We start from the raw sequence: 13,892 nt of genomic DNA on the forward strand, positions 1-13,892 counted from the left end.
TGTCTCGCCCCCCTCCCTCCCCGGAAGGGGACGAAGGGTCCAAACAGCAGGACTCCGCTGTGGCTCCGGAGACAGAGGCGAGGGCTGAGGAAGACCCCCCGTTGGACACTATTGTGCCTGGGGTCTCATCATCCTCCTCCCCGGATGAGGCGGTGGCGGGTACCTCCTCCAACAGTCCCCCCCCGCTGGATCTCAGGGCGCACCAGGACCTCCTCAGGCGATTGGCTCAAAACCTGAGTCTGCAGGCAGAGGAGGTCTCGGAGATAGAGGACCCAATTGTCACCATCCTCTCTTCCGATGCTCCCACCAGGGTCGCCCTGCCGTTCATACGGACCATCCAGGCCAATGCCAATACTATCTGGCAGTCCCCGGCCTCCATCCCTCCGACAGCGAAAGGAGTCGAGAGGAAGTACATGGCCCCTTCTAAGGGGTACGAATATTTACATGTTCACCCGACTCCCGGTTCACTGGTAGTGCAATCGGTGAACGATAGGGAGCGTCACGGCCAGGAGGCTCCGGCCCCCAAATCCAGAGAAGCCAGGCGGATGGACCTCCTTGGCCGTAAGGTGTATTCGGCTGGGGCGCTGCAGCTCAGGGTCTCTAACCAGCAGGCCCTGCTGAGCAGATACGCCTTTAACTCCTGGGTGGCAGTGGACAAATTTAAGGAGCTGCTGCCACAGGATGCTCGCCAAGAGTTTACGGCCATCCTGGACGAAGGCAAGAAGGTCGCGCGCACGGCCTTACAAGCCTCCTTGGACGCTGCGGACTCGGCTGCCCGTACCCTCGCGTCAGGAGTTACGATGCGTCGCATCTCCTGGCTGCAGGTTTCCGGCCTTCCGCCAGAGCTCCAGCACACGATACAGGACCTTCCTTTCGAAGGCCAGGGCCTGTTTTCCGATAAGACAGACCCCAGACTTAAGAGTTTAAAGGACAACCGGGTCATTGCGCGGTCCCTCGGGATGCACACCCCCGTGACACAGCGTAGACTCTTTAGGCCGCAACAACAGCAGCACCGTCGGCCGTTTTCCCAGTTCCGCCAGCGGCAGGACCTTTACAGGCGCCGCGGCAGGAACGGGAGGCGCAGGCAGTCGGGGAACCAAGGGGGGCAGAACCAAGGCTCCTCAAAACCCCCGCCTGGTCCTAAGCCTTCATTTTGAAGGTGCGCTCGAGGGCGCAGTAACAGTTTCCCCTATGGATCCTTCCCCCCCGTTTTCCAACTGCCTTTCGTTTTTCCTCCCGGCGTGGTCCCAAATAACATCGGACCGCTGGGTCTTAAGCGTGGTGCAGACGGGGTACCGCCTGCAGTTTGTTTCGTTTCCTCCTTCCCGCCCTCCTTCCTCGTCCCTCTTCAGGGACCCCTCTCACGAGCAATTCCTTCGGCAGGAGGTGCAGACGCTCCTCAGCAAAGGAGCTATAGAGGCGGTTCCCGAAAACGAGAAAGGCAAAGGGTTTTATTCCCGCTATTTTCTGATCCCCAAGGCCAAGGGGGGCCTCAGGCCTATCCTCGACCTGCGAGAGCTCAACAAATACCTCGTGAAATTGAAGTTCCGCATGGTATCCCTGGGGACCATTATTCCATCCCTGGATCCGGGAGACTGGTACGCCGCCCTCGACATGCAGGACGCGTATTTCCACGTTGCCATTTGGCCACGCCACAGACGCTTCCTCCGCTTCGTTGTGGGGGCTCGTCATTATCAATTTGCGGTCCTCCCGTTTGGCCTGTCCACGGCCCCGAGGGTGTTTACAAAATGCATGGCAGTTGTCGTGGCGCATCTTCGGCGCAACCGTGTCCACGTGTTCCCTTATCTGGACGATTGGTTGATTCGGGGCACGTCGGAACAGCAGGTGTACAGCCATGTCCGCGTGATCACCGGCATGTTTGCGAGTCTGGGCCTCTTGATAAACACAGACAAGTCCACCCTGAGGCCCACTCAGAAGGTGGAATTTATCGGGGCCGTCCTGGACGCCACTGTGGGCAGGGCCTCGCTGCCTCGGCAGCGGTTCCAGACCATGGCGGCAATCGTTCAACGCTTGCGGTCAGCCCCGTTGACGTCAGTGAGGACATGTCTAACCCTGTTAGGCCACATGGCGGCGTGCACTTTTGTGACCGACTACGCTCGGCTCCGCATGAGGCCTCTCCAGCTGTGGCTTATCAGTCATTACAGGCCAAGGCAACCGTTAGACATGTTAATCACAGTCCCCCAGAAGGTCTTAGATTCCCTCGGCTGGTGGTTGGACCAGTCCGTATTGTGTGCGGGTCTTCCCTTTCACCCGTCTCAGCCCTCGGTATCCCTGACAACGGATGCCTCAGATCTAGGCTGGGGGGCCCACCTAGGGACCCTGCGGACGCAGGGCCTATGGTCCCAGGAGGAGGTGGGGCTACACATCAACATGAGGGAGTTGAGAGCGGTCCGCCTTGCTTGCCAAACGTTTTGTCATCAGCTTCAGGGTCGTTGTGTAGCCGTGTTCACGGACAACACGACGACCATGTATTATATCAACAAGCAGGGCGGCACCAGGTCCTCCTCCCTGTGCCTCGAGGCGATACGACTCTGGGACTTTTGCGTAGCCCACTCCATTCACCTCAGGGCTTCCTTCCTTCCCGGAGTACGGAACACGCTGGCGGATCGATTGAGCAGATCCTTCCTGTCACACGAGTGGTCCCTTCGCCCGGACGTCGCTCTCTCCATTTTCCGGAGGTGGGGTTATCCCCGGGTGGACCTCTTTGCGTCCAAGGGGAACAGGAAGTGCCAAGCGTTCTGCTCCTTTCAGGGCAGGGAGCCGGGGTCGATAGCGGATGCCTTCCTCATCCAGTGTTCGACCCACCTGTACTATGCGTTTCCTCCGTTCCCTCTGGTTCACAAGGTCCTCCTGAAGGTGCGCAGAGACAGGGCTCGTGTGATCATGGTGGCCCCGGCATGGCCCAGACAGCACTGGTACACCATGCTGCTAGACTTGGCCGTAGCCGACCCAGTCCCCCTGCCCCTTCATCCGGACCTGATTACCCAGGACCACGGGTCTCTCTGTCACCCAGACCTGCAGTCGCTGCACCTAGCGGCGTGGCTCCTGTGTGGCTAGCTGGTTCCGAGCTGCGCTGCTCCACGCCTGTGAGAGAGGTGCTCTTGAGCAGCAGGAAACCGTCCACAAGAGCCACATATTCGGCAAAATGGAAACGCTTCTCCTGTTGGTGCGTAGAGAGAAATCTCCGCCCTATGGAAGTTTCGGTATCCGAAATCTTAGACTATGTTTGGTCCCTCAAAGAACGTGGTCTGGCCTTATCGTCGTTGCGAGTCCATCTGGCAGCTATCTCCACCTTTCACCCGGGTGCGGACGGTCGCTCCGTTTTTTCTCACCCGACGGTGTCGAGATTTCTTAAAGGGCTGGAACGGTTATTCCCTAACGTCCGTCCCCCTGCTCCAACCTGGGATCTTAACCTGGTGTTGTCCCGGCTCATGGGGCCCCCCTTTGAGCCGTTAGCTACTTGCTCCCTGCTTTACCTCTCTTGGAAGGCTGCCTTTCTAGTAGCTATCACCTCAGCTAGACGGGTGTCGGAACTCCGAGCCCTTGTGGTAGACCCCCCATATACGGTCTTCCACAAAGACAAGGTACAGCTTAGACCACACCCTGCCTTTCTACCCAAGGTGGTCTCAGCCTTCCACGTCAACCAAGAGATTTTCCTCCCGGTTTTTTTCCCAAAACCTCACTCCTCAGGCAGGGAGCAGCAGCTCCACTCGCTGGATGTCCGTAGAGCTCTCGCGTTCTACATAGAGAGGACCAAACCCTTCCGCAAATCCCCCCAGCTTTTCGTGGCGGTAGCGGACCGTATGAAAGGGCTTCCTATCTCCTCCCAGAGGTTATCCTCGTGGGTTACATCCTGTATCAGGACCTGTTATGACTTGGCCCATGTCCCTACGGGCCGTGTGACTGCGCATTCTACCAGGGCGCAGGCGTCGTCGCTGGCTTTCCTCGCCCGTGTGCCCATCCAGGAAATCTGTCGGGCAGCGACCTGGTCATCGGTCCACACCTTTGCTTCCCACTACGCCCTGGTACAGCAGTCAAGAGAGGATGCGGCCTTCGGAACTGCAGTGCTCCGTGCCGCGACTTCTCACTCCGACCCCACCGCCTAGGTATGGCTTGGGAGTCACCTAACTGGAATGGATGTGAGCAATCACTCGAAGAAGAAAAGACGGTTACTCACCTTTGTAACTGTTGTTCTTCGAGATGTGTTGCTCACATCCATTCCACACCCGCCCTCCTTCCCCACTGTCGGAGTAGCCGGCAAGAAGGAACTGAGGAGCGGGCGGGCCGGCAGGGATATATATTGGGCGCCATGGCAGCGCCACTCCAGGGGGCGACCTGCCGGCCCACTGGAGTTGCTAGGGTAAAAAGTTTCCGACGAACGTGCACGCGCGGCGCGCACACCTAACTGGAATGGATGTGAGCAACACATCTCGAAGAACAACAGTTACAAAGGTGAGTAACCGTCTTCTCTTCTCTGAAAACACCTCCAATGTACTGAGATTATGGCATCACGTGTATCCAAATGAATGAGGCAAGACCAAGAATGTGTCTTCAGACTGGCAGTCCTTTAATGTAGCCAGAGTCTTCATACATGGTGGTGCCTTCCTCTCCTAGAGCTAGCTACAGGCAGCGTTACCCCCACAAGTACTTTTTCTTTTACCTTTCATTCCTTGTGCCCATAACTCCGCTCACCTACAACCTAGCTAGCAGGAAGAGGAAACCCATGATAATATCTTTCCGGTTCTCATGTGCCCAGAACTCTACCAGTCTAGATGTCCTTGCAGTGTTGCCAACTCTCCCAAGTTTATTGTGAGTTTCACATTATTCAGTATTTTTCTTGAAGCTCTGTGTCCTGGAATTATGTAATTATGTGAAGATCTCTGCTTTCATTAAAAAAGCACCTCCCTCCCCAAAGTTTCTAGTCCTCACAGTTGCAGAGAAAAGCCTGAAAATGGGACTGGAATGTAATTTGAAAGCTCAGAAACCAGAAGACGATAAAAAAAAATCCAAAATTTACAATTTAAAAAAAAGTCATGATTTTTTTGCAGCCTGATTTGTGGTTTTTGAATGCTTCAGGTAGACAATACTCTAAACCATAGTCTTACCTACACTTTTTTATATAGGTATAGTTATCATGAGATTTTTACTTATCTGCTTAGTTTGTGGTGATGTATCCTGAGCCAATTTGCAATCACACTTCAGTATTTATATTAAAATTGTGAAAGCACAACAAATAACAGAGCAGGGGAGGTAGGTAGAGAAAGGCAGGGTTATAGGAAGGGAATCAGGGAAGAAATTGCACTGTAGTTTATAAGGCTTGTACTTCTGGCATTTTTTGTTGTGTGTCTGTCTTGCCTTTGTAACTGTGAGTTCTTAGGGCAGGGACTGTCTTCTGTTATATGTGTGTACAGTGAGGCCTCCAACTCTGGCTGGGGCCCTTAGCACTACTGGAATACAAATAATAAATTATAGGGGAAATTCAGGTTGTGTCTCAGCTCTTAAATAATCTTGGTGTAAAAAAATACATCTTAAATTATCAAAACCGACAAGTGATTTTGGGGGCCCGACTTGAGACTCCTGAATGGGGCCTTGATTTTCAGAAAGTGCTGAGCACGTGGAGCTCCAATTGCCTTCAACTGCAGTTGCAGGTATGTGGCTGTTTGGAAAATCAGGCCCCAGTTATCTTAAGCACTCAAAACCTGAGGCACCCCAAGTAGGGAGCATTTTCCTGTTCCAGGCAAAGAGATTTCCACTTTGGCTTTACAGGCTCCAGAGAGTTAGAGAAGCATCTCAACTTTTGACCCAAATCTCTGAACCCTCTGAAGTTCACCCATTAATACTTTTTGCCACACAGTTTATAAGGGGCATAAAAGACGACTTCTCCTCTTGTGCTTAGGAAAAGGGATGCTGGTTTCTGTCGATTATGTGAAGAATCTGAATGGTGCTGCTTCTAAACCTACTTTTAAGGTGGACTACAGCTTTCCCCATACTCCTGTTTAATTCTGATAGCCCTAATATTTTATCCCGAATTAATCTCAAAGGCCTACAATGAAGCCTACAGCGAAGTTCTGTCTGCTGGATTTTCATTTTCTTGCCCCACATTTATCTTATTGTCAATTTTTGCAATGGCAGCAGTTTATTTTCCCCTTTCGTTGAGAAGGAGCATCCTTCACATCCCTAACTGATCCTCATATATCTCCCATTCCCACCCCTACCCTCACTCAAGACTGCATACCTTGACAATGCCCCATTAGACAACCATCTTTGCTGCTGAGAACTGGGTGTGCTCTCTTGAGACACTGCTTCTTACTAAGCCATTGAACCTCTAGTCTTGTGATGCCTCTCTGCCTCCCAGATCCCTAAGAGTAGGACACTGATGGGCAGGTTCATTGGCAAAATGGATACAGGGGTCAGCAATCTGTCAGAAGTGGTGTGCCAAGTCTTGATTTATTCACTCAAATTTAAGGTTTCATGTGCCAATAATACATTTTAATGTTTTTAGAAGGTCTCTTTCTATAAGTCTATAATATATAACTAAACTATTGTTGTATGTAAAGTAAATAACGTTTTAAAAATGTTTAAGAAGCTTCATTTAAAATTAAATTAAAATGCAGAGCCCCCCCGGACCAGTGGCCAGGACCCAGGCAGCATGAGTGCCACTGAAAATCAGCTTGCATGTGGCCTTTGGCATGCATGCCATAGGTTGCCTAGCCCTGGATTAGAAGCTTAAGGTAAAAACTTGGAACTCATGCAATAATGGCTTCAATTAAAATAAATTCTTCTAAAATCTTGACAGGTGAATTTCCCGAAGAAGATATTGAATTCCTTGAAGCCAGGGGTCATCAAGTATATAAAGTCGACGTGCTTTCCCTGGTTCATGGAGCCAGGAGAACCAACAACTTCATCATTGGTGTGAAAGACCCAAGAAGCATGGATGCTGCAGGAGCAACAATATTATAACAACCTCCAGATGGTGCGTTCTTTGGATAAGGCTTTAAACAACAACAAAAATTATGTGCATGTTCCGAAATGGCCCGGGGAGGAACGAGCAGTGTTTGCTGTGGGTTTCTGCATTGCTGAATAGATCTTCGGCATTCCCCACATCAAACAATGCAACAATGGCTTGGAAAGCCACAACACAACCCTATGATTTTGTAAAAAATAATTTGAGTTGTAATAATGTCAGTTGTTATTAAAGGAATGCTGGGAATACACTTTTACTTTGACAGTGCCCCATTAGTGATTTCAGTCATTTCAAATGCCAACCTTAAACATTTTAATTTAACCAGCAGAAACATAAGCAAAGGAGATGACAAAAAGAACAAAATATTTTGTGCCAAACAGACAATTGCTGCTGTTGCTGTAATTTTCAACTCCCTCCTTTCCCGGGCTTGACACCCTTGTCTCATATAAATTAATATATAATATAGATTGATGTACTGGCTCTAGGCAGTCGTACCTGGAACTTCAGGGATTTCTTTAATATTCCCCGTGGCTCAGCTGATTTTTACTAGCATGGATATTCCTATATCAATTCCCATTCATGCATCACTACACATCTTTAGTACCCTTATGTCTCCTTCACCCTCAATGTTTTGACTTAATTTACTGCATAGACTCATTGGGGATCTAGATTTGGAGTCAGACTACGTCTACACTGGCAAAAATGGCACCCGTAATTCACCACTGGTGCCCCCAAAAGAGAACCACTAGGGGTGGCCGCAGTGCAAGCTGTAATGTAGAAAGTGTTCATGTAGAGTCAGGGCTTTTTAAACACTGTCTCATCTAACCCTGCTCTGGAAAGGTGAGTCCCTTGCTTTCATGAGGACCAAATTCATGCCAACACTCCAAACCAGTGCTTAGATTCTGTTGTTGTGGGTGCATTAGAGATAAGACAGGAAACAAAGCAAAAACTACGTACATAATTTTTTTTTTTAGAGTCCCCAACATCCAAGACAGGTTGAAGGAAGAATTCAGCATTTGACTTGTCAATAAAAATGAGGAAATAAAAAGCATGATCATGATCATTGCACAGATTGATTCTGGTCACCTTTTGAGCACCTCCTCTTCTTTCCACCAGTAAATTATAGATAGTCACCCAGCACTTTAAGATTTTTAAAAAAATTATTTTGGTCATTGTTTTCACAGCCTATTGTGTACTGGTTTCCTTCATGATGTTAATATATCTATGGCCACTGTACATATTATATATGTGTGTCTGCCTATCGTTGTCTTGGTATTTCATGTGATGCTTTTATGAAAAGAATTCCAGATCTTCTCACCCCGGAGAGACCAATGAGCTGGAATCTTGTGAATACTGCTTTGTTCGTATTATACCAGCGGTGGCCACACTGTAGCTCGCGAGCCACGTGTGGCTCTTTGACCATTATAGTGCGGCTTGTGGAACCCCACCCACATTCTCCACTTACCAGACTGGGGGAGGGGAGCTTGGGACCTCTGCCTTGTAGCAGGGTGGTGGGTAGGGGTTTCTGCCCAGTGGGGCGGGGGCTTCAGTCCTGCAGAGCACACCTGCTGGTCTCGGGGCTTCAGCCAGAGCAGGACTGAAGCCCTGAGGCCTGTCAGGTGCATCTTATGGGGATGAAGCCCTGGGACCCGGCAGGTGTGCCCTGGCTCTCAAACTTCTGAAGATTGTCATAGGCGGCTCAGAGGGTCGGTAAGCTTGGCCATCCCTGTATTATACCTTTGTATGGCTCAAGTGCAGTTTAATGGGGAGGAGTATGCAGTATCTTCTTAGGGGATTAATGAACTAACAGATTATCAAACTAATAATTCTTTGCACTTATGTCGTTTGTGTTAGCTGAAGATCTCAAAATTTTACAAACATTAACTAATAAAGTCACACAACACCCTGTTGAGGTCAGAAAGACATACCAGAGAGATCCCTTTCATGCACCACTGAAATGCAGACACCTCTAAGGTAGAACAAGATGGCTATTACGCTGACATGAATAAACTAAACTATTTTCCATCACAAATCATACAATCATAGAGTTACAAGGGACTGCAAGGGTCATCTAGTCTAACCCCCTTATCTAGTCTAATTTCCATGATGACTCAGTGTGGGTCAGTCATCAGCCAAGTAGTACTGCAGGAGAAAGGAGAAGTGCAGTAGTGAAAGCTGCGTGCCGCATTCAGAACACTATGCATGGTTTGGAGCAGACTTTGTAAGGCTTACTAGGGAAGGGAGGGAGGCATTTTTGTGTATTGATCCTCATGGGTTGAAATCTGGGATTTTTCTAGGACAATGACAGCAGTGGTCTGTCCAGTATATATGGAGATTTACTGAACATGATTGTAAAACAAGTGTTCCAGGAATTGTTGTTTATAGTGATCCAGAAGAGTGCACATTACTTTACAGCTCAGTTGGAAAGTTAAGGGTCCTATCTGCAAATTGATTTTTTCTTTTCACCAGTATAGTTCTGACACTGAGCCCTGAAGGACAATTTACAAGTAAAGACTCTGGTTCTGATCCATCAGAGCAGTTAAGTGTCCCAACCTGGAATTTCAGTAGGATTATCCAAATGCAGTAAAGTTAAGTATTTTCCTAAGTGCGCTGCTGGATCAGGGCCTATAGTGGGAAGGTGAGAAAATGAAAAGAAGCAGGGACATGGTATTATAGCCAAAGGCCACATCTAACAGAAACAAAGGCCTTATGAATAGTTTCCAATTCACTCTGGTTAAGAAGTGGTGTCAGTATAGTATATATTTGACAAGGAGTCACTTGTCATTGAAGCTTGGTCAGAAAATTTCTACTAGGACCAGCATCTCTAATCTTGGTAGTCAATTTAGTAGGGCAAGATCCACTGAATTTCATTTTAGTTAATTTCATTTTAATTCTACTACAAAATACTTAGTATTGCCTCATGTACAAATGAGACAAACATTGTGAAATTAAAGGGCTATATTCTAACCTTAAAGACAAATTCTGCTTTTAGGGACATATATGTTAATATGCAGTAATTCCATTGACTTCAGTGGAGTTACTCTCAATTTGCTACAACATGAGAGCAGAATTTGACCCTTAGCCTTTATGCAGAATTCGACCTTGATATAACTGGGTAGCTCTCAGCACAGAACAATAGTCTGACATGGCCCAAAGTGTTATGAAGACAATTGACATTATACTTTGGTAAAAAAATGCCTTTATCATTTGTATCATGATCTTGGAAGTGACTGAAAAAGCAATGCAGGTCAAACTCTTCACCACCCATTTACCGTGTTGTAAAATCACAGTTATACACTAATGTACATCAGGAATAACTGAGATCAGAACCTGGCCTTGAGTGTCGAGTCAATTAATTAATGATTTCCCACAGAAGCTCAATGCAGTTGATGAATGCAGTTTCAGAGCAACATTTCCGTGGTTTTAAATACAGTAGTGCATTTCTTCTCCCAGTTGTGCCAAACACAGACTGCTATGTGTAAAACTCTAAAGACAAGGATATATACAGTGGGTAAGAATGACATCAAGCAACTTGTGTATGTGTAACAATTATTTTGTTTTACTCTACATTCCATCTTCTGGAGAATCTGTTCTCCCAGTCCAGCCAGTGCTTAATTTGTAATGAAAGGTGTTGGGGCTCAAATAATTTTTTTACATTCATAACAGGTTCAGCAAGCCCAGAGGTGCTGGGACTATGAACTGCCAAGCCTATAGGTGCCAGGGCTCAACCCGGGCACAACTTAAGTACTGTGTACACCCATTTGTCCATCACTGACAATTTTTAAATCAAGATTGGCTGTTTTTCTAAAATATCTGCTCTAGGAATTATTTTGGGGTTCTCTGGCCTGTGTTACACTGGAGGTCAGACTAGATGATCACAATGGTCCCTTCTGGCCTTGAAATCTAGGCCTCTATACATTTTGCCTTCCTCATTCCCACCACTAAAGTCTGCAAACAGTGAATGGATCTAATTCTGATTTCACACCTTTGTAAATCAGGAGCGACTTCACTGAAATCAGTGGAGTTATGTTGATGTAAAATGGTGTAAGGGAAGTCAGAGCACCGTCAATCTCTTTTCAGAATAGCTGTGCTAATACTTTTCTTAGTGAGCTCTTGCTCCCTTGACTAAGATTGAAAATTATGAAGCACTTTTCCTGTATTAAATGGCACAGCCTTTAGCTATCAGATTTGCAATGGGGATTCTCTCTGAATTGCTGATTGTTTTCTCTAGACCAGTTCTGCTCAAAAGGATGTAGACTCCAAGGTCCACCCCAGAAACTGAAGAAGGATTTTTGGCCCGATTTTCCCCTCATTTAGATCAGTTTCACACCAATTACTCTGGATTTACATTAGTCTGAGGTAAAGATGAATCAGGCCTCTTAAGCATAACTAGATAAAACTCATAACCTTTTCATAGAGGACAAGATTATAGCACAAATCAGAAATAAGGTTGCTTTTTTTTTTTTACCTAATAAAAGTCTAACTTAGTGGGAAGTGCTGCTATAGTGGTGAATGTTTACTTTGCAATGGTTCTGAGAAAGTTCTATACATCAGCAAAGAGCTTCTTGTTATTATTGGCCAGAGAAAGGAGCACATTGGGAGGGCAGCTTCCAGAAGGAGTAATAGACTCATAGACTCATAGGTCAGAAGGGACCAATATGATCATCTAGTCTGACCTCCTGCACAAGGCAGGCCACAGAACCCTACCCATCCACTTTTATACAACCCCTAATCCAGGACTGAGTTATTGAAATCCTCAAAACTGGTTTGAAGACCTCAAACTGCAGAGAATCCACCAGCAAGCGACCCATGCCCCACGCTGCAGAGGAAGGCGAAAAACCTCCAGGGCCCCTGCCAATCCGCCCTGGAGGAAAATTCCTTCCCGACTCCAAATATGGCGATCAGCTAAACCCTGAGCATGTGGGCAAGACTCACCAGCCAGCACCCAAGAAGGAATTCTCTGCAGTAACTCAGTTCCCATCCCATCCAACATCTCCCCGCAGACAATTGAGCAGACTTATCTGGTGATAACCCAAGATCAATTGCCCAAATTAAACTATCCTATCATAACATCCCCTCCATATATTTATCAAGCTTAGTCTTGAAGCCAGATAAGTCTTTTGCCCCCACTACTTCCCTCGGAAGGCTGTTCCAAAACTTCACTCCCCTAATGGTTAGAAACCTTCGTCTAATTTCAAGTCTGAACTTCCTAATATCCAGTTTGTACCCATTCGTCCTCGTGCCTACATTAGTACTAAACTTAAATAATTCCTCTTCCTCCCTAACGTTAACGCCCCTGATATATAGAACAAGCATATCCCCCCGCAGCCTTCTTTTGGCCAGGCTAAACAAGCCAAGCTCTTTGAGTCTCCTTTCATAAGGCAGGTTTTCCATTCCTCGGATCATCCTAGTACTCATAGACTCATAGGTCAGAAGGGACCAATCTGATCATCTAGTCTGACCTCCTGCACAAGGCAGGCCACAGAACCCTACCCATCCAATTTTATAACAACCCCTATCCCAGGATCGAGTTATTGAAATCCTCAAAATTGGTTTGAAGACCTCAAGCTGCAGAGAAACCACCAGCAAGCGACCCGTGCCCCACGCTGCAGGGGAAAGCGAAAAACCTCCAGGGCCCCTGCCAATCCGCCCTGGAGGAAAATTCCTTCCCGACCCCAAATATGGCAATCAGCTAAACCCTGAGCATGTGGGCAAGAGTCACCAGCCAGCACCCAAGAAGGAATTCTCTGCAGTAACTCAGTTCCCATTCCATCCAACATCTCCCTGCAGATCATTGAGCAGGCCTATCTGGTGGTAATCCAAGATCAATTGCCCAAATTAACAATCCTATCATAACATCCCCTCCATATACTTATCAAGCTTTGTCTTAAAGCCAGGAAAGTCTTTTGCCCCCACTACTTCCCTCGGAGGGCTGTTCCAGAACTTCACTCCCCTAATGGTTAGAAACCTTCGTCTAATTTCAAGTCTAAACTTCCTAATATCCAGTTTATACCCATTCGTCCTCGTGCCTACATTAGTACTAAACTTAAATAATTCCTCTCCCTCCCTAACGTTAACCCCCCTGATATATTTATATAGAGCAAGCATATCCCCCCGCAGCCTTCTTTTGGCCAGGCTAAACAAGCCAAGCTCTTTGAGTCTCCTTTCATAAGGCAGTTTTTCCATTCCTCGGATCATCCTTGTAGCCCGTCTCTGAACCTGTTCCAGTTTGAATTCATCCTTCTTGAACATGGGACACCAGAACTGCACACAATATTCCAGATGGGGGTCTCAGCAGCGCCTTATATAACGGTACTAACACCTCCTTATCCCTGCTGGAAATACCTCGCCTAATGCATCCTAAAATCGCATTTGCTTTTTTAACAGCCGTATCACATTGGCGGCTCATAGTCATCCTGCTATCGACCAATACCCCAAGGTCCTTCTCCTCCTCCGTCGCTTCCAACTGATGCGTCCCCAACGTATATCTAAAATTCTTATTATTAATCCCTAAGTGCATGACTTTGCACTTTTCACTATTGTATTTCATCCTATTACTCTTACTCCAGTTTACAAGGTGGTCCAGATCTTCCTGAATAGTATCCCTGTCCTTCTCCGTGTTAGCAATACCCCCCAACTTTGTGTCATCCGCAAACTTTATTAGCACATTCCCGCTCTTTGTGCCAAGGTCAGTAATAAAAAGGTTAAATAAGATCTGTCCCAAAACCGATCCTTGAGGGACTCCACTAGTAACCTCCTTCCAGCCTGACAGTTCACCCTTCAATACGACCCGCTGGAATCTCCCCTTTAACCAGTTCCTTATCCACCTTACAACTTTCATATTCATCCCCATCTTTTCCAATTTAACTAACAGTTCCCCATGCGGAACTGTGTCAAACGCCTTACT

General features: G+C 47.4%; 1 protein-coding gene across 3 annotated transcripts in view; it reads left to right on the forward strand.

Moving 5' to 3' along the window:
- The window catches only part of GGT7 (gamma-glutamyltransferase 7), a 61,934-nt gene extending 52,979 nt beyond the window's left edge, over positions 1-8,955 (forward strand). The window contains exon 15 of one of the 3 annotated variants that reach the window (XM_030533686.1): positions 6,818-8,955. In XM_030533686.1, the coding sequence (XP_030389546.1) occupies positions 6,818-6,937 (120 nt within the window). In that variant the 3' untranslated portion in view covers positions 6,938-8,955. The remainder of the gene's footprint in view (positions 1-6,817) is intronic. The other 2 variants (XM_030533684.1, XM_030533685.1) reach the window with 2 other exon arrangements.
- Positions 8,956-13,892: the final 4,937 nt, after the last annotated feature.

Source organism: Gopherus evgoodei, chromosome 14 (assembly GCF_007399415.2).
Source record: "Gopherus evgoodei ecotype Sinaloan lineage chromosome 14, rGopEvg1_v1.p, whole genome shotgun sequence".
Classification (NCBI taxonomy): domain Eukaryota; kingdom Metazoa; phylum Chordata; order Testudines; family Testudinidae; genus Gopherus; species Gopherus evgoodei.